The following is a 20,677-nucleotide window of genomic DNA, read 5'->3' on the forward strand; positions in this document are numbered from 1 at the left end:
TCAGCAGTGTAAACATACTCAGGATGTGTGAGGGCTAAGATTATCCAGCTTGTGATGATTTTAACACTAGCAAACGACAGAAAATTAAAGGCCTTTTAAGCCCCAGATTAGCATTTCCTCGCCTCATTAAGTAGGAAGATGAGTTGATCAGGAGAGCCAGGGAAACAGCAGTTAGACTCGCTCTTTCCTTTCTGTCTTTTACCTCAGGGCAGAGATTTCTCTTGTTGAGCCCAAACCTGGAAATTGTTCCATCTCCTTACACCTGAAAGAACATCTTATTCCAACTCCACTCTGTGCATAATAAGAAGCCAAAGCGTCTGTTTATTTGTTTAAATTTAGAGGGGGGAGGGATGGGACTTAATTTTTTAATATGCAATAATGTTCCCTCCCGGCTCATAACCTTCATTATTTACAAGAATTATGAAGAATAAGTAAAAGGGCTTCTCCTTAATCAACTGTAACACTACAGTAATTCGTTCTGTTGCATGTGTGAGGCTGCCTTTCCTCCCAGCATTACTTTAGACACTAATTAATTTGTCAGGATAAGGCGAATGGAAATGCATGTTCCATTTTCGAGGTACTTCATTTAACTGTCTGTACAAGCAAATATTCATATTAGCAAAACAAACCCATTAATGGCAGCGAGCAGATTAAGGCCTCAGAGGAAGTGTTATCCAGGGGTAAATATTTAAACAACCTTCTGGCAGTTTGGTGAGCATTCTCAAGGAGCTCCTCCACCTGCTTCCTAAGAGGCTGTAACTAAAGAGCCACCGGGCAGGTATAGAAGAGCAGAAAGCCAGTCGGAGTTAGGAAGTGTCGAGGTGGGCACCACTGTCGTGCTGCTGTCGTGATCAAACAGAAAGGGCGGTACAGGAAATGTCAGATGTGTCCTTCGATAAAGGTCCGCCATGTTCCTGTGTTGTTCATTCACAACAGCACCTTTACAGCCAACGTTTCTTTGGAATTTCTTGGGAAAGTTTTACATTTGTGGAAGTCAAGTTTTAGGTCGAGTAAGGCGCTCTGGTCTGAGTAATGAAATTTTACATTCAGGCCAGGGTGATATTTTATTGGATGAGATTCAGGCTATGTCCACACCAACGCATTGTTTTCTCTCCGTTTTGGCCTCCCGTCCACACTGAGACGGCGTTTTCCCCAAGGAAACACGCAGCGTTTTGAAAACGCTCTCAAAAACGAATACATTTCAAAACGGAGCTGTTCCATTGCAGTGCGGACACTCGAAAACGCAGACTTGCTAAAACGATGACGCATTTTAGTCATGTGATGCAGTCATGTGACCAAATAAACAAAGATAGCGGAGTGCATTATACAGCAGTTGTTTTGATTGCTCTCAATTTTGATGAATATCCGTTTGTACATGCTCCAGATAGCTTTTCTTCAAATTCTTTAATTCTCACTCGCTTTTGCGCACGGATGTTTCAATGTGGACGCACAACTCTGTAAAACCGACTGAAAACGCCAGTGTGGACACGGAGCGTAGTGTGGACGTAGCCACAAGAAGTGGATATCCACATGTGTCTGTGGGGGTGGGAGGAAAAGTGCCATCAGGGATGAATTGTCCCAGCACATTAGACCTGCCACAGGATGAAGCCTTTCAAGCATATCATCATTAGTGGTAAATCTGACAAAGGCAGAATGCTTCCGGCTGCTTTTGCTGCTTTTCCTGTTGCCTCTGCTCTTACTCTGAAAAGTTAAAAGCAAAAAAGATATAATTTAAATGTTATTGATATGAGCTAAAGAACCTTTAGTAGATTTCCTTTTCCCCCAAGTTATTCATGATGGCAGGTCTGTCAAACAGAGAAAGTATTTACCCCCTTCCTCATCATTATTATTATTATTTATTTATTTATCTTGTCACACTTGCATTTTTCATATAATTAAACAAATTTTCATATTTGACAAAGATTCCCTGAGTAATTACAAATGCAGTGTTTAAATGTTGACTTGATTCAGGGAAAAATTATTTGAACCCCTGCTGATTCTGTAAGTTTGCCCACTGACAAAGAAATGGTCATTCTATCATTTTAATGGTTGGTTTATTTGAACATTGAGAGACAGAACAATAACAAAAAAATCCAGAAAAATGCATTTCAGAAAGTTATAAATGAATTCGCATTTTCATCAATCAGTAGGACTTCTAGCCCCCAGGTCTATCTTATACAGGCAACGAGCTGCGATTGGGAGCCTTCACAACTTGTTATGCGTATAAAAGAATGCTGCCCATTGGAGCAATTAATTTCTCCACCATGGCCAAGACCAAAGAGTTTTCCAAGGATATGAGGGACAAGATTGTGGACCTACACAAGGCTGGAATGGGCTACAAGACCATCACCAAGCAGCTGGGTGAGAAGGTGACAACAGTTGGTGCAATTTCTTTCATGAAAATGTGACTTAATTTATAACTTTCTGAAATGCGTTTTTCAGGATTTTTTTGTTATTGTTCTGTCTCTCACTGTTCAAACCCAAAAAACTTAAGCAAGTGTTAAAATGATTTTTTTCCTCTGACTGTATAAAGGGAAACCTATGTCCAAATCTACCTGGCTCTATTTAGGGAGCAAGTAATTACCTCCCTTGTTAAGTCATTTTACTTTTTCACAGCACAGTAAAATATCCACCTGCATAAGGGACCACTGGATGGCTTTTTAGTGTGAAAATTGCTGAGAAGGAGGGAATACTTGTTGGACTTTCCCAGCGGAAAATACACTGGGAACCATTGTGTTGCAAAGTTAAAATGTTTAATGTAATGAGTGTTTGTTCCAAGCCACAGGTCTGAGTCTTTCGACACAGTCTAGTTTTTCAACTTTCGTACTGGCTATGACATCCTCTGTAGCTGCCATACGACACCAGAGTAAGGTGGTTAAGCTAAGGTGCTGCACCAATTTGCCACTGACTTTTGACATTAGTGCTTCTTTATAATGCAAAAAAACAAAACAAAACTGAGACATGGTGCTGAAATTGCACTCATTTTCCTTTAGATATGAAGCTGCTTTGTTTTTAGTTGAAGACAAGGTGGCGAGGACCATTTTTAGGTTATCATGCAGTGGTTTTACTGGTCTTTGTGAAGTTTTACTCAACATGTTTTAAGCAATAAATTAAAAAAAAATGCTGTGGGCTGTCAGTGTCCTTCAAGATATTTGAAAATAAGAATACTTTAAATTCCTCATCAGAAAAGGCTGTGACAAAGATGGCTGAGGTTGTGTTTCTCACATACATCATTAAGTGTTTATGTAAAAAACATAAAAACTGTTTAAAAAAAAAAAAAGATTACTTTGCTGCTGCAGTGTCTAGAAAACACAGCAGGCTTTTGTTTTTGGTCCACTTCACACCCACCACCACACTGCATGCCTGCCCAGTCTGCAGCCATGAAGGAATTACTGCTCTACGTTTTGAATGCGTCCCCCTCCCCACTCATTGGATAACCCAATGATACCTAATTGAAATGCCTCGCTCACTTGTGCTAAACCCTTCACCAACAATCAGTATGTTAAACTCAACCTTTGCTCCAGTTTTCTCCAAACAACTTAGAAAGCTTCTCTCTGGGGAAAAAAAAAATCAAATCTTGGAAGCAAGACCTTTTTTTTTTTTTTTTTTTGCTTCACACAATCCAAGCCTTGATTGGAGCAAAGAAAAAAAAAAAATTATTTTATGTTTTTTCCTTAGGCCACAGTTCCCTGTATACAATGCCATGCTTTAAATGAGGACCAAATGTTTGCTCAAGGTTTTCCTCGCTGTGAGTACGCTGTTTATTTTGATTGGTCTGGAATGTCTCTGGACAACGCCAACAAGCTCTCTGGAGGTGGAGAGGAGCATTTTCTCTTGCCCTCAGCGGATTGTTGGCCACATCATATGGCTATTTATATGCCTGATTGAAGGATAAGTGCTGCAGCACTAGCTATGTGCTTCAGGAGAAAATTCCTTTCAGAATAACACACGTATTCAGTGTATCGTCTTGATGCATGCTCAATCATGCAGGTAATTAAATCCAAAAATTTGGTTCTGTTCATCTGGACGTTTTCAGTGGGAGAAACATTTCGTCACTCGTCCGTGCAACTTCTTCAGTCTCAGCTGACTGCAGGTTTCCCCAACCTTATAAACAGTATCTTTGCACAATGACTGAAACCAGTCCACTGAATAAACAATGGGCTGTGAGGTCAGGATCCAGGAGAGAAGGACAACTGCTGCCTAAGCGAAAACCCTTAGTGATTCCCTATGTGTCAGGAGTATCGGAACAGTTGAGACGCATTTTCTCCAAAGACTGCGTGGCTTTCAAACGCCAAAACACACTCCGCCAAAAATGGTCCATGCCAATGATCCCTTGACACAAACAGAGCAATGTAGGTACTGTTAAGTGCCAGGAGGATTGCCATGACTTATACATTGGGGAAACCAAACAACGTCTGGACACATCCTGGACAGGGAGGAACGCTGGTTTGAGCGGGGAGTCAAGGAGGCCATTTACGTGAAAAGGGAAAGACCGTCTCTGAATCGAGGAGGGGGCCTAAAGGTACGTCTTTTTCTATCAGCTCACTGTGGATGGTACTCATGGTCTTTGATCAGTGGTTGTTAATCAACGGCCATGGCAATTTGCAAAATAAGGAAGGAATCAAGGAACTGACCTCACATCCCATTGTTCCTTCAGTGGTGCTAGTTTCAGTCATTATGCAATGGACTGTTTGTAAGGTTGGGGAAACCTGCAGTCAGCTGAGACTGAAGAAGTCACTTGTTAGAGTGACGAAACGTTTCTCCCACTGAAAACTCTACGTCCAGATGAACCACTGTGGTTCTGTGTGTGATGCAGTTGGGGTGTTGAAAGAGGAAACGGTTTTTCTAAAACAATTTCAAAACACACTGTCAAAAATGTCAATAAGGACTGAACGTACAGATTCTTTAGTAGATAGTTTGACAGTAGACATTTTCTGTCACCATCTGTATGTTTTATCATTTGCATTAAATAAAGCACATGGTATCCTATTGGCTTAACATTAACAAATGAACACTTAAAAAGTTTATATTAAATTTAAATAACACGTTTAATGTGTTGTGGCAATAGTTATACAGTTAAGTGTATGAAGGCAAATAAAGAGCTATGAGGTGCTGCTATTCTTAGACATCAACTGCATATTGGGACTTTGCAGCTTACACAGCTCTGGTGGCTTCCTGGTGGATATTTCTGGTGGCTGTAAACATACATCTTCTGTGCTCTTGCTTTGATAGATGAGAGCAAACATTTTTCCAAAGCAGCCTCTTGGGATGAACTCTGCAGTCATAATGACACACAGTCCTTCTCTCCAACATTAAATCAATCACTTAAATCTCTCTCCTTGTTGCTGATTGGCTTATTGTTTGTGGGTACCTCAATCCAGTCACCTCCTCTTCTGTCTCCTCCCAAAATAAACCAAGAATATAAAAATCAGTATATTTACGCACAGAGAACAGCCACAATATTAAACTTTTTTACTGTGTGTTGCGGTGTCTGACCACATTAAACCATTAAAAATGCAGAGTTTGTGAAGCCGGCATGTTGCCCTGGATTCATGAACAGTGACCAAGATGGACTTTTATATATGTGGCTAGAGACCGGTCACATCCGTAATACATCAAAGGTGGAAAAGAAGAAAGTTAGGAGCCATTCACATGCTGTGGAGACGTGTTTTAATTTGTCTCTTCACCTTTAGACTGAAAACATGCCTTTTGTTATATCATCTGATTAGGGCTCCCCTTCACAAAGGCAAAAGGGCCAACACGACCGGCATCTGGATAAAACATCATGCTCTTCCTCACATCGAGCTTCATCTCCTAAACTGAAGTCAGAGCTCTAACTGTACAAAAACATACATAAACATTGTTGTTTATTAACAGTATTGTGACAGTTATTGTCAGCAGACTGGACGTGCGACCCTCCATCTCCGGACAGTTGACAGTGGCCAAATAACAATAACAGCTGGTTATAAGCTAACATTATGCCAGCTGATGAGATTTTTTTTCCCCCCCTCAAATAACGAGAACATATGAGAGCTTATTAGCACTAAGCATCAGAGTCCAACAATATTAGGTCCACTTTTAAGACAGTTCTGCTTACAGCGGCTAACACGGGCAAAAACAACAGTTCATTCATTCTCACCAACTCACCTTTCATCAGACAGGAGCGAGCTTCACTGATTTATCGATGCATATTGGACTCCTTTTACAGAGTAAATAGACGTGGACACCAGCTGAGATAAACAGCGCACTGGCAGCCTACACTCATTACAGATGAACGGCGTTTAGAGTTGTTTGTGCAATAACGACCACCATAGCTGGGATTACGGACTTGCATCTGGAATCTACTGGCATCACTGCAACTTTAATGTTGTTGCCGCTCAGTGTTAATGAAAGCACCACAAGTCATTAGTGCAAATAAATTATTTTTGTGCCTAATTTTAAAATCTAATTAAGCATAAGCTTTAGTGTCATATCTGTTTTTCAGTGACATTTCTAAAGTTTTGCAAAGACAGATTTTTATGAAAGAAATTAGGAGAGAAAAATAAGAAACAAACAGGATTAGAAGGAAATGAACGACCACATCTGCTGTGTGCATGAAGAGCTGCATAGACGCGACTCCAGTGTCTCCCCCTGCAACCCCGCCTCCCCCCAGGCCCTCGGGCTTGTTGTAGTTTTCAGTATGAGAAATGTCAGTTTTGGAAGTTATAGCATTTTTAAGGTTAGAAATGTAAATTAAACCAAATGTACTGCCAACTGCCAAAGAAAGACTTTGAGAAAGTGATCCTCCTCCTTTAGGACCAGGCAGGATTTCTTGGAAAGAAATAGTTTTTCGAGCGCTGTGGAGGAAAAAAGGGGGGAAAAATCAACAAGATGCAGATTTCTAAAAAATTCAGCTTTTACATGCTACGTCTAATTAATTGATGTAACATCAAATCAGAAGCAAAATGGATACAGATAAGGATGCAGCGCAGTAGCAGAACAGGCAGGCTTAAGATTTATGTCAAGTGGAAAATCATCAGAAACATTCAGAGCTATTTTTGATAAATCAAGGCAAAGCAGTGTTTGACAGAGTTTGAGCAGAAACACTATTAATTTGACAGACTCCAGAAATAGAGTTGTCATCTTTGTCTCAGATGAACCACTTCTTTTTCCTAAAAAACAAAAAACCCATATGGATGAAATTACTCTGCTGCTCGCTGGGATTTCCCTCTGATCCTGTATCTTGGCTTTTATGTATGGAACAATAACTGCAAGCCTTAAGACACATGCTGCATCTGCCAGCAGCTGGAGTGCATTGTCATCCTTAATAGTGAGCACGAATAACACTGTTTTTCCATTTGCCTACCCCGGCTGTGTTGCCGTGCCCAGGGAAAGCCTGCGTCCTCAAATGCCTGCTGGATATTCACAGAGTCTTCAGAGAGAACGAGCCGGCATACATATTGAACGATCTGTATATCACAGACTACTGCATCTGGATCCAGAGAGTCAAGTAAGTCCACCAGCACACACAAATCCATTCACACACACATGCAGACACCTCAGAGGCCTCAATCTAGATAGAATTGCCTTCAGAGCCATGCACTGTGCCATTCAGACTGCCCCCTCCCGCGATGCTTCAGTGTCATTTTGTCACAGCAGGGCCAATTGCACGACCAAGCCTGCGAAAGATGCAGTTTATGTGGTCAAAGTACCATCAGTGGGTGTTAAAAGAGCCAGCTGCACTCAGCGGATTCACTCTGTACGAAACCTTTAGGAGCTCATGCGCGTCTGCGTGGGCTTCTCCAATCTATGGCGGATGCGACCTTTTCCTAGAACTGCAAGCCCAAAGATGCCAGATCTGCACTTTCTTCCCAAATGCCACAGGTCTGATGGCTCTCTCCTCCTCCTCCCCTCCCCCCGCCTAGTTCATATTTAACAATTAGTCACATTTTAAATGCGAGCCTGCGAGCACATTACAGAGTAATGAGCTCAGTTTTACTCCTGGCCAAGGTTCAGCAAAGTGGTGTGCTCGTCTGGAAAAAGCCCAGTTGAAAAATGCACGCCTGATGTTGTAGGCTCAGTGCCCAGATGCAGACACGATAAAAGGTCTGCAGGGATTTAGCGGTCTCTACCTCCCTTCCTCGCATTCTCATTTCTGCATTTTTCCAGCACAAGTCTTGAATGCTGCTCTTTTAAAGAAATAGAAAATGCAGCGGATGCTGCGTTCGTAAAGGGTGGGAGGAATAAGGAGTCGGGTTCAGGGCTGTTTGAGACACAGAGCAGAGAGAAGACGCGCACTCGATCTTAGTCTGTAAGCGCACGGAGCTTCTGAAGCTCTTGTCAACTCACAGAGAAAGTCGATCAGTCTCTTCCGAGGCACACCGGAGCACTGCTCCTCCTCCCTTCCCTCCCTGCTCTACTTAACTAAATGTCAGCTTGGCCAAACGTGCTGGCTGCCACTACACCCTTCATCGATCATTAAACTGATTGGCCCCGTGATCTCTTAGCACTGACCTGTGATTGAATCATTACATTTCTCTTGTCTAAATAAAAGTGTACAGTATTTATTTATTTTTGTCATGATGTGAAAAAGACAGTAGAAGCACTTCTATCACCTCCTGCCACTTGAGAGAGCAACCAAGCGTGAACAGATTTTTGTTGTTGTCGTTCTTTATGTATGAGCGCGCTGGCTCACACTCAATAGAAACCTCATACAGTCTTCTCTCGCGGTTTATGAAACTATGTTCCCATGTTTGCAGTGTAATATTAAAAGGAGCCTGCAGTCAGAATGCAAAGCAGCAGCGCAGGAGAGCGAGGCGGCAGCGGTGATTTCCACAGACCAACCTCCTCTATCATACATGCGGTTTGTTGTGGCGGCCCCCTTTGTATCATCTGACAGGTTTGATGACAGATCGTGTAGGCATTGTTTTCCCACAGTGCGAGATATTCCCCCGCGCAGGATTTGTCATCCTCCGCTAAGTGAGTCGTCTCTGGGAGCCCAGGCGGTTAGATGAGATGCAATCTATATACCCCCCACCCCCCGGTGCAATCCCCGTATCCTGTCGCTCCCTCTCCGCTGCTGCTGCCGGAGCATATGCGATCAGCTATACGTGATGGACACGGCGATTAATGGATGTTTGCTGGCTGCAGGGGGGGTGGTTGATTTATTTAATCTCCTCACTGTGTCCCACATGCGTTTCTACTCCTAAAGTTCATCTGACTGCTGAGACATCGGTCTCAGATTTACAACCTCGTAAAGACTTCATCATGATTTAAGCCACGGGGCAGGCGCTCTCCTCTACGCTCTCAGACACTCGGAGCAGAACCCCTTTGCGCTGAGATCAAGCGTGCAACCTCAAAGCAAATTGCGCTTCCCGTTGTTTCATTAATGAGGAACTTTTTTTGTTTTGTTTTGGGCTATATTTTTTTTCCCCTCACTGGAGCGGTCACCATTTCACACAAACACACACAAACATCCTTTTGTTGGGTATGGTTTTTAATCCGCCCTCACACATCCGTCCAATCCTAATTATCTCTGAATTGTTAGCAGACAGTATTATTTCAAATGGAGCAGCAGCCTCTCCAGTCCATTAGTTTCACTGTATGCTTTTGAAGGTCTTCAGCTGCCAAAACCCCCGCAGAGTTGCTGGACTGCACAGGAAAAAAAAGAGGGGGGAAATAAGCGAGTCGCCTCACTTTCTTTCTCTTTGTTTTGCCTGCCTTTATCAAAAAGCTTGGAGACAGGCCAACACAGATCCACGGCAGCCAGCGCACACGAAGCTTTATAAGCCTGTTGTTGTGTTACAGTACCTCAGAGAATCAGAAGGGCCGCAGCTTCCTTTTACCACACAGGTTTCTCTCGCAGCCACCCACCCACCCTTATTAATTGGGTCAATTATAGTCTATAGCAGGACAAAAAAAAAGAAAAACGCGGAGAATACAGAATACAAGCGCTTCAGGGTTAGTCTGAGGAGAGGATGAAGTGATTAGCAAGAAAATTTAGTCTTTTTCTTTTGTGGCGCAAATGTGTGAATTGCCTCTGAGATGTGTGAAATGGACATTGACACATTGCTGCAAAAACTGGAAAATTGACAAGAAGCGGCTTAAGGATGGGCCGAGCCTCGCACCACAGCAGCTGAATGGACAGACTCAAATAATTGTGAATGGTAGGTGTGAAGTGAGCAGTCCTCAGAGACACAATGGGTGTTGTTTTCAACTGTAGAAAAGAGAGTGCATCACAGAAAAGCATGAAAAGCAACAACGGGCAACTGTCGAAAAATAAAGTTGTAGGCATTCTCTTTCCTCAGACCAGTCTTTTGTTTTTAGACAGCGGAGCAGCCCCTCGCTGGCTCTACGCGCTCGCAATGCCTCCCTCGCCCTGCCTCCCTCACCTTGTTCAACCTCAGCGTTGTGTCCTCGGCGGCAGCCGTCGGGGAGATTTGTCAGCAGCTCTGACAAAAGCTCCCCCGCGGGTGGGGTGGGGGAGTTTCTGGAGCTCTAACAACTGCAAGTGTCTCAGGGCAAGGAGGTCAAGCGTGGGGTCAGTGTGTCAGCTGAGGCGTGTGGGTCAAACACCTTGAAAGTGCCCTTGTGCTCAGTGTCAACACTTTCTCCCCACGCTGCCTAGGACGACTGGTGGTTTTTACCTCAGCGTAACTCTGTGTTATTGTAACACACAAGTCAAATACTACCCAGGTTTCCCCTTCAGCCTTTGGCCCTTACAGATGTTTTTGTTTCACTTGTGCTCAAAGCTTTTCTGTTCACATTAACACAGCTCACGTGTCAATCTCCCAGCTGATCTGACACCCAAATGTTTGTTGGGAAGGGACTTCCAGCAGACAGCACCACACAACTGTCAAACAGCTGTCCTGAAAGCTTTGAAACAGATAATGGAGCTGCTCTATCTGCCGTTAGCCGCATCACTGAACGAGATCCTTAGAGGCCCCACCGGGCAGAACAAAGACACCAATGTCTCCCAGCTAACAGGGATAAGTAGTACAGATTTCCTCTCAGCAGGAGTCCACTCCAGATTTTTGTCTTGAACACACAGCTCATCATAAACACAGAGTACTGTGTTTGCATAATTTCCTAAACCCTCGTGTGGAGTGTTCACTCCAGTTAATTCAATTGATTATTGTATTTTTTTTTTCTACAGGCGTATCAGAAAAGGATGTCTAACACTGAATTGTGTCACATTGTGAGATACTAGAAAGAGATGTTAGCAGTGGGATATGAAGCAGACAGGCTGGAGAAGTAGAGGACTTGAACGTTTTTTGTGATTACACAAGTCAGATGGTAAGTGAGGAGACAGTAAAAGCAGAGAAAAAGTAAAGAGCTGAGCATTTGTAGTAAAGATCCCATAATCCCAAAAGTAGAGAGTAAATCCAACTGGAACATTCTGACAAAAAGTTTCAAAGTCAATCCTGAGGTCTTTAACTTCTTTGAGCTCAGACCAAACTAAAGCCTGCAATACTTGGAGCTTTTTTAAAAAATCCTCCTTTTAAACCTAAGTGATGATGTAGGAATAGAAACTTGTCACTTGAGACGCTTCTTTTTATCTGCCACCAAATCCACAAAGGACTAAGAAAGAGTAAGAGAATGCTTTTTCTAAATCTGCATCTTGTGATAGATTAATTCTTGAGATTTGGGAACATGACAACCCAGTGAGAATCCTTATGGATTCTAACTGGTTCCGCTTTAAGAGTCACCACCATCTCTAAGCAGTAGATCACAGACAAATTAATTACATCCTGTGTGGTCTAATGTTTGTGCATGTTGATGCTATTTAACCTTTTCGTTGTGATCAGTTTTGGTGTCATTACTCAAAAAAAGTAATATTTAACACCATTTAACATGAGGCTACAGTCCGACACACCAACACAAATCCCTACCCAAGTGAGGACACACGATCTTTCCTTTAGTATCCTGGACACAAAGCCAACAGTACAAGCAAAGATGCAAACCAGCACAAAGACTATTTAAAGTGATCGTCAGGGCGATTTCGACTTTAGAAACATGAACAGGCAGAAATGGAGGCTGCAGCCTGACTGTTACTCAGTTTGTTACCTGTTGAAGTTCAGGCTCTGGCTGCTGGATTTGGTCAGCATTCAGTCCACTTTGATGTCACTCTTGGGTCTTGGCTAGCTTAGCGTTAGCACGCTGTCCATCCAGGTGCTTGCAAAGAGCTGAAGTTTCTTTAGTAGTGTATTGTTTCTGCATCCTGTTCCTGGATGCAGTTTCTACTTTACCATTGTGCTGTCATCTTCTTGTGGAATAAAAATAGATGTAATGTCCATATCAGATGAAATCAGCTGATAGTAGTACAAGTGGAGCCAATAAGCTGGATTGATAGGTTAGCAGGCCAACAACTCCAAGGAATTCAACTACTGGGAACTGGTTCTCGATTGCCATCCCTAATGACAACCCCCAAAACCTTCACAAAATAGTTTCATCATTGGCTGATCTCCCTTTCAAGATGGAGTCTTTGTGCAGTACTACACCACTCCCAACGATCCTGCGTTTTTTGTTTTTTCGTTTTTTCGTTTTTTTTAAATCCCTTCCTGTGCTCTTGACCAAGTGGTCAGAACAGGAAATAATTTTCCAGCTGGATTTAGAACAGGATAGAATCTTTCCCACCTATCACGAATGTGTCAAACCAATGATTTTCCAATATGAATTTCAGTTTTGGGAACATGATGTAAATGGATTATTTGCACAGAATCTTCATTGATGTTGGAAAAGAAACTACAAGCATGCTTCTGATCACACTCGTGACCTGAGGGATGTGATGCACCACCTTCGGGCTCGGACGCTGGGGGCTCTCCCACTAATCGACTGATGTTTGGTCTCAGACTGTGACATGGAGACCAACCCTCGCAACCACGGTCGGTTAGAGGAAAAATGCGTATACCCTGACCAGCTGTTGAGTGGTTGCTGACTCACACTTGGTGAAATTGCCTCCTCTGTGACACCAACCATCAATACTTTCACATTCCTGGCAAGCATTCCTATTGTCCTCCTTGTGATTGCTTTAGTTGTTAGCAGATTGCTACAGTTGGCTGTAATTTGCATGGAAGATGCCAGCATGACTCTTGATGAGTAACATCTGAAAGACACAAACCAGAAACGGAGACCGCAAGTCAAAGTTCTGTCTTACCACTGACACCAACATGTTTCAGAAGGTGCAACTTTTACTTTGAAGGCAAACAGTCTCTTTTTCTGGTTTTTGCAGAAACGTTGGTGACTTTCCTACCAACTATGGGCAACTGTGGCAATCACAAAAGGGTTTTCAGGGCAGCAACTTATACCTGTTTGCAAGCAATTTGACATAGCAACCACAAGCAAGCAACCACTCGCCAACCAGCCATGAAATGCAGTGGAATAGTTACCAGGCAGTTGCAACCAGTGTTTAGGGTTGAAATTTTCTGTTCCCAGTTGATACAATTCGGTGGAACCTTTTTATGATGTCAGCATCTGTTGCTCTGCTCTTCTCACATCCTTGCAGTAAATATGTTGTCTTCATAAGCATTTTAAGCCATTATATGACCAAAGAGAAAGAAAAAGGCAAAAATAAAAATTAGAAAAAGTTCCTCCACACCTGTCTCAATTGTGTGAACCATCTACCAGTGTTTCAAGGGTCCTCAGGCAGCTGTAATTGGGGTCTCAAACACTGGTTCCCCGGATAAATACATCTGTGTTTCTCGTTTCTGGAACGGGAGAGGCTACAGCGCCTCGGACCGTTTCAGCATTCAGTCACACTGACGGATCGCGTCTCCCAGCGTCGGCTTTTATCCCCCCCTTCAGCCGGTGAATGATGCGTTTGCGAGTTACTCTGAGGAAATCTGGTGCTTATATTACCGTACACAGATTTCTGCGTCTGAGGACAAGCTTTATCTGAGATGTTTTCAAGAGCACAGACACGCTGAATGAGCTGCTCTTTCACTGAACACAAGCCTGATGAAAGAAATGTCAGATTGTAATTTAGCTCGGCTCTTTCACAGACAACGCACAGACACACACACACACTCTCTCTCCCTTCACGTTCTCATCTAAAGACTTTGGCAGATGGAGGCGTCTTTGTCTCGCCAGAAGTTTTCCAACCTTGAAAAAAGGCGCCCCTCCTCAGTTTAATGAAGGCAAGCCACAACAGCAGTATAGTAATGACTGGATTGTGTACAACATTATCCCTCCCCCCTCCTGGACAGGGCCTTTGTGTTCACTGCAGGCCGAGCTTCTCCCACCACAGAGCAAGGGAGGGGAGAGAAAACAAGCGCGCCTCTCCAACGCTAACGCAATAATGACTTCCCACGGGGGAAAGAGAATACAGGGCAGTCTTTGAAGTGGCTGTGCTGCAGGAGGCTTCTCTGCCACAGTCTCACTACAGGAAGCGCTCACGTGGGTTTTGCAGAACCTGGGACCCTGAACAGGCTCCATCATCATCATCATAATTATATGAGGTTACATTAAGTTATTTGTGATTGTTTAAAACAAAAACAGTTACTTTTAAACTCGGCTTTCCAAAGAATGCAGTGGTTGTCTGTGTTCACACATAAGTGACAGCTTCAGACAGCGTATACTTAGAGTGAGCAGTGCCCACAACAAACAGTTTCTGGTGCTCGTCTTGATTTTTTTTTCAATTTTCTAAACGCTTGCATGTATTTAGAAGCTCTTCTCGTGTGGTGCGTTTATGTGCTACTGCCCAAACTGGAAAATCATCTTCAATTGCATTAACCAGACTTCAGTCAGACGCTTCACATTTGAAGTAATTTATTAGTTACAGCAGAAGAATACAGTTAAAGTTTGGCATGTTGGCTCCTAGCTCGTCACTTTTCTACGTGTCTGTGTCTGTAGATGGCAGCTTTAGTGAGTTAGACCCAATCAGCCTTGAAAGTTTGTTAAAATGGGTACTGAAGCATTTAATATGTTACAGGTGACATTTGTTTAGTAGGATCACTTCCTAGCTGGGGTTTTCTTTTCATGCAGCTTTCTTGACAGTGAAGATCATCACGCAGCTGTCTTGCGCTCGAGTTGCAATATCCGCATCCACAAGTGTTTTAGGTCTGAGTGACGGATTTCATCATCATCGGAGGGTGAACGCGAGGCTGTGTGTGGATGTCTGTAAACTCCAACTACACATGCTAACTCCAAGACGACAGGTGGTCATCCATGGTTTCCTTAAGCGATTTTTTTTTTAATTGCACCTGGATCTTGAAATTCCGGGGACTTTTATTAATGAACTAAAAAGACCCTTCTGATAGTTTGCCTGCGGCTCCTCGGTGCTGTGAAGATGAGGCGAGTTGAGACTACACAAAAACAAAACGATGGCATTACATCTGCCGTCTTGTCTCTCTGCTCTCTGTGGCAGAGCTGTGGGTCCGTGTGTCTGTCTGGTGGGTGGAGCTGAGACACATCTGGCAATGTGGTGCCTTCTCACAGAGATGTGGGGTGGTGTGGCTGTGTTTATTTGTGATTTGTGGATCTGAAATGACACTTATTGCCAACACCACTTCTATTCTTAAGCAGCCAAGTTCTGTTTATGAGAAGAGTCTCTCAGCATACGTTGGCAAACTGATTTTTGCGAGGTATTGCAGAGATGACCGTGAGACGCCTTGAGGCGACTTTTGTTGTGATTTGGCGCTATATAAATAAAATTGAATTGAATTGAATTGAATTGAGACGAGCTGAAATGTTCAACCAGACTGTCACCTGGCGAAAACCCCACTCGAATGTTCCTGAACTTTGACATTTGCCAACATGCTGGCACCAGCTGGGCATAATTGCTGGGCTCAAAGTTGGAGCCACTGACATTAATGACTCTGGGATGGGCTTCTGCAAGAAATCCACCAATGATCACAGCCCTCAGAGTCTGTCCACCATGATTTTCACTCCATTGAAATTAGAACAACTTCTGTTTTTAAACAATCAGTTTAAACGTTACCTAAGTGTGGACTGGGAAGGTGCAGCTGAGAACAAGTGGATCACTTATCCCACCAATCTGCAGTTGATTCTCTTCTGGCTGTCGTGGTGCCGAGAACGGGTGTCCTCATGCTACAGCACAACTATGAGATCTGTTAACATAGTTCCACCTGAGGTCCTAAATGAATGCAAAGCCCCTACATGCTTCCATAAACACTTTACTCACCAGAATGGGGAGCTCATTAGGAGTGCACGGTAATGAGGAGCCATCCTGGTGCTCAGCAGTGGGTTAATTGGGCCAGAGAGAGCAACAGCAGCCGTGTGTGAGAAAAAGAGTAGCCCCTCTAAACATACACACACATGGTTTCTCCCACCCTGAATGGACATAGTCTGAATCGCAGTAACCCGCAGAGGTCAGCTCGTAATCACCATGGCAATGAGAGGAGGGACAGGGGATGGGGGCACACACGCCCTAACTGCACCGGGGAGCCCAATGGCAACCACTTAAGTTTTTGGCAGCATGGCATGCTTTCCCAGCGTGAATAATGTGCAGGCTGGGGCCTCCACACAATCGTATGCCTTTACACAAACGGGGCCTTGTAGGAGGACATTCATCAGCAATAAAAACGCGTCTTTCTTCAAGCAGTCGCAACTATAAAACTAAAGTGGCGGGATGGGAACTCTGTTAAATGTACTGCTTTATGAGGGCATTCTCTTCATCTTAATCTTTGGCGACATTTAGCTGTTTGGGCCTCAGCCTGCGCGCTCTCTCTATCCACGCTTTTATTGACTGTATTGCAGTGTGACTGGGAGCACAACTCCACCGTCTTTAGCCTCTTAGGGCTGATTTGCTTCCGCACAATGCACAAAGCGCTCGTGTTTATTCTGGTTTGTTCCAGCTGCAGCATTATTATTGGATGTTTCGGGGGGTTTTTTGTTGTTGTTTTTTCCTTTTCCTCTCCAGCATCGAAACACTCAGGATATATTGACCTCATCTCGACTAATCGTGCCATACGCAGCGGTTGACTTAGCCATTTCATATTTATAGGTGGAAGTGTGCATGTGATTTTTTTGCATGCACGGACTGAGGTAGAGAAGGAGGAATAGGAGGGGTCTGCCTCCCTCTGTAATCCCTCTCGGTCTCTTATCACCTCTTGCAGAGAGCGCAGCAGTTGGGGGAGGGAGGAGAAGATCCCAAGGCTCGTGTATCAGCAGCGCTCATCTTCCTACATTATTAAACATCCATATTTCCATATTTCATTGAGCCCCCGTCGCCTCTGCAAATCGCGGTCTACTTAGCATTCATATGAGAATGGGCTTTGGTTAATGGGTATTAGATTTGTAGATGGTTATCCTGTGGCTATGTCTTTAGTACGCAGAGCCAGTCGATCAGTCAGTTGTCATGCCGCTCTCTCTCCCAGGTACCACTGATGAAGTGGTAGTTGGATCTCTCTCTTTTTTCCGTTCCCTTCCCTGTGTGTAAGTGTCGTATTGAGTTGAAACTTTCTGCCTTCCTAATTACTTTTTTTCCTCATCTTCACAGGTCCAAGAAGGTGGCAGACTTGGCAGCAACGTTGGAAAAAGCAACCCTGCAAAAAACCGACTTGGAGCTGGAAATCGACGAGTTAGAGGACGCTGCGAGGATCGTGGCGGTCGAAGAGGAGCAGCAAGCTTCCAAGAGGGCTCCCGTATCCAGCGACGACAGCAGCAGCTCTTCTGACAGCAGCAGCACTTCCAGTGACAGCAGCAGCGAGTCGTCTAGTGAGAGCGAGGAATCTGAGGCTGAAGAAGACTGCACCGAATCCAAGGAGGGAGGAGGAGGAGAGATGTTCAAGGACAACCCTCCAGAACCCCAACCCTCCGCCTCCGTCTCTCCCACCCCCCAGGCACCCACGAGCTTTTCAGCAGAAAAAAGGAGAGAGGATGCCCTTCCCTCAGCCTCAGAAGGCTTCAGACAGCTGATTCAGGTGCTGGGAGAACGGGTGGCGGAGGAGCTGAGAATCTCTCCAGACTCCAGCCACAAAGGAGCGAGACAGCCGAGCAGCGCTGCGACAGAGACTGAAGGCACGTCTGGGAGGAGCAGCGGCGGGACTTTGTTAGAGCCGAGTCCTTGTAGAAACCCTCTGCTCATTGTCCAAACACAGCAAGATCCCGATGATCTTGAAGGGGACTCTATCAGCTGATGGAAAGGAATTTGAAAGTTCCAGGATTTCATTTTAAACTCCTTGTCAGATGATTTCAGGAAGTGTTTTTGCTTTTAAGGATTTCTTTTCTGTTTTTGAAATTACTGCGTGTTGTTTTTGTCGTGTAATTTTAGGGTCTTAACCCTCTTAAAGGAATATTTTTGTACAGTGTTTGTTTTTTGTTAATGATAAAACTGCAAAGTCTCAATTCTTCTGCAAACGCTGCAAACGTGCAAAATAATCTTGTTTTATTAGGATAGTTGCAGGCAGCCGAACCTACTTTTTATTTTGTTTGTTTTTTTGTTTTTGGCCTGTTATCTGTCTACTATCCAAGTGGCACACTTGCTATACAAATACATTCGTGCTCTCTGAACATAGTGTGTGATTTTATATGAATAATTTCTGCTTCTTTTTAATTATTCATGGAATTTAACAGCGTCTGCGAGCTCAATTCAGTGCGCTGACATCTGCTAACAGTGGTCTCTATTAACCATGTATATTTACATATTTACACAGTCAATCTGCATATTCCTGTCGGGCTTGAATAAACAAAACACTGCAGGAAACTGACAAACTTTGTGTGTGTGTGTGTGTGTGTGTGTGTCAGTCAGCCAGAGCTGCTTTTTGAGATCTTTTCTTTTCCTAACAAATAGCAGGAAAAGCGCTAACCTCTTCCTAAACCCTCGGCATTGATTGAAGTGGAAAAGACTCTGCCTGCACTAAACAGGGCAGCGGAGCACGCCGGAGTGATTGATTCATCTGGTGTGAACGGAAGAGTGCCGTCGACACAGCTCAATATCATCGGCCGCGTCTAACAGGCGAGACAAAACAAACAGGGAAGCACATGTCATGCAGATAGATGAGGTCTGTGAGCAGGGCTGCGGCACAGGAGCTGTTTGTTTGAGAGATAACAGCACCCTGGGGCCAGAGGGAGCTGCAAGATAGAGGGGCAGAGGGCCAGCGGAGACTAACTGACGCTCCGGACTCTTAGCCCTGAAGATGTCCGCATGCGGTGTCCTCTCTGCTTTAGCGCTCTTTGTGTGGAAATAAATTTCCCTCGAGTGGGACTTGATTAATTTAATTGCGGAAGAAAAAATGCAGGAATGACCCACGTTAGCAGAATTCATCAGGCTTTGTGATCCTTTCGGATTATAACTGAGCAGAGTGACTGATGTGGCACAGCTGCAGCGTTGCCCGAGGCGATTTCATGAGGAATCTCATCCAGTGTGATTGGAGGCAACTCTAGAGCCACCGGTGCTGGTGGCTCCTTTGGTTGGAGCTGTCTGTAGTATTATGTTACAGAGATGGATGCTGTTGTTAAGCACCTCCCAAGACGGCATCGCCTCCCTCGCAACCACCCCCTTGGGGACGAGCGCCATCATCACTGCGACTGAGATGAGTTACGGTGTGAAATTGGGCCCATTTTAAACACCCCATATCATTCTGGGGACATGAGACCTGGGACTGCGTGGCCCCTGCAGGCGGTGGTTTCCTTCTCCCCACTGGCTTTTTCATATTGATTAAGTGACACGGGGCTCTGTTGCCATTTTTCATCTTAAAGTGGCCCCCGTATTCCTCCATTAGTGCCGCCGTTCTGGAGCCTGACTGAGAGACCTGCGGCTGAGCTCGCAACTTCAGTTGGTTCTTTTTGCAATTAATACTCTCGGCCGACAGACATTTTTCAAGAGGCTAGGCCGCGGTTAAGTGAACGGATCTGATTAATTAAACAAGGCAATAATTAATGTGACACGTGTGCTTTATTTTGACTTGAATTTGATGAATCAGCCACTTACCAGTGTAGTAAGTGTGGCCCTTTGACTTGCAGGGCTCTAAAAAAAACCTGCAAGACTAATTAGGATGGTCTGTGTAGAGCCAATTAGTAACATCCGATGACTAATAGTGAAGGTAACTCTATTAAAGCTAGTAGTATAAGTTTAAGTAAGAGGATCTTGCACAAGCACCATTTCTCATGCCCTTATCACTCGACTTATCTTTTTAAGTAAAAAAAAAATCATCTGTTCACAGTCCAGACCTGCTAGGCTTTAAATTATTATCCCAACATGAACATGAGCAGTAAATGGGAGTGGGAGCTGATTCTAACGCACAGATGTAGTCTTGAAGGAAGAGGTTGCTATTTCTGTTTATTCACTCTGTTTCTGAGCTTTAGAGGGTCACACTGACCTGTCTAGTGCTTCCCATCCAGTGATTGCGTTCATTGAGCCATCAATGAAAAGATTGAATGTCTTACTCGAGTACACCCTTCCTGTGCAATCATTGGGAATGACTCGTCCTTCACGTAGTCTAAGACGGATGGCAGATAACATCACGTTCCAGATACCTCAGGTGTTGGAACTTGGGAATAACAACACTCTGGTGTTAAATCCATCATCTTCTGGAGCCGGCTGCCTGGATTCACTTAGCTGGAGGTGTCAGGGGTGAGGCCTAGACTAGGAAGTATTTTCTGATTGCAAAACTCATGTAGCAGGGGCAAATATCAGTGTCTTCTTGCTGCAGCCTTCAGCAGGGGCAGGTACAGATGGAGCTTCCCAAAACCTCCATCTGATCTCCTGTTCCCAAGCTCATGGACTTTCTTCCCAGTA

At 44.1% G+C, this 20,677-nt stretch overlaps 1 protein-coding gene across 6 annotated transcripts in view; it reads left to right on the forward strand.

Moving 5' to 3' along the window:
- shq1 (SHQ1, H/ACA ribonucleoprotein assembly factor) overlaps positions 1-18,651 on the forward strand; it is a 48,696-nt gene extending 30,045 nt beyond the window's left edge. For all 6 annotated transcript variants that reach the window (XM_085273049.1, XM_085273046.1, XM_085273045.1 and 3 more), the window contains 2 exons: positions 7,369-7,489; positions 17,438-18,651. In XM_085273049.1, coding sequence (XP_085129175.1) covers positions 7,369-7,489; positions 17,438-18,077 — 761 coding nt within the window. In that variant the 3' untranslated portion in view covers positions 18,078-18,651. The remainder of the gene's footprint in view (positions 1-7,368; positions 7,490-17,437) is intronic.
- Positions 18,652-20,677: the final 2,026 nt, after the last annotated feature.

This window comes from Mchenga conophoros, linkage group LG5 (assembly GCF_057382185.1).
Source record: "Mchenga conophoros isolate Kocher_MC1m ecotype Shallow Benthic linkage group LG5, M_conophoros_male_GT1.1, whole genome shotgun sequence".
NCBI classification, from domain to species: domain Eukaryota; kingdom Metazoa; phylum Chordata; class Actinopteri; order Cichliformes; family Cichlidae; genus Mchenga; species Mchenga conophoros.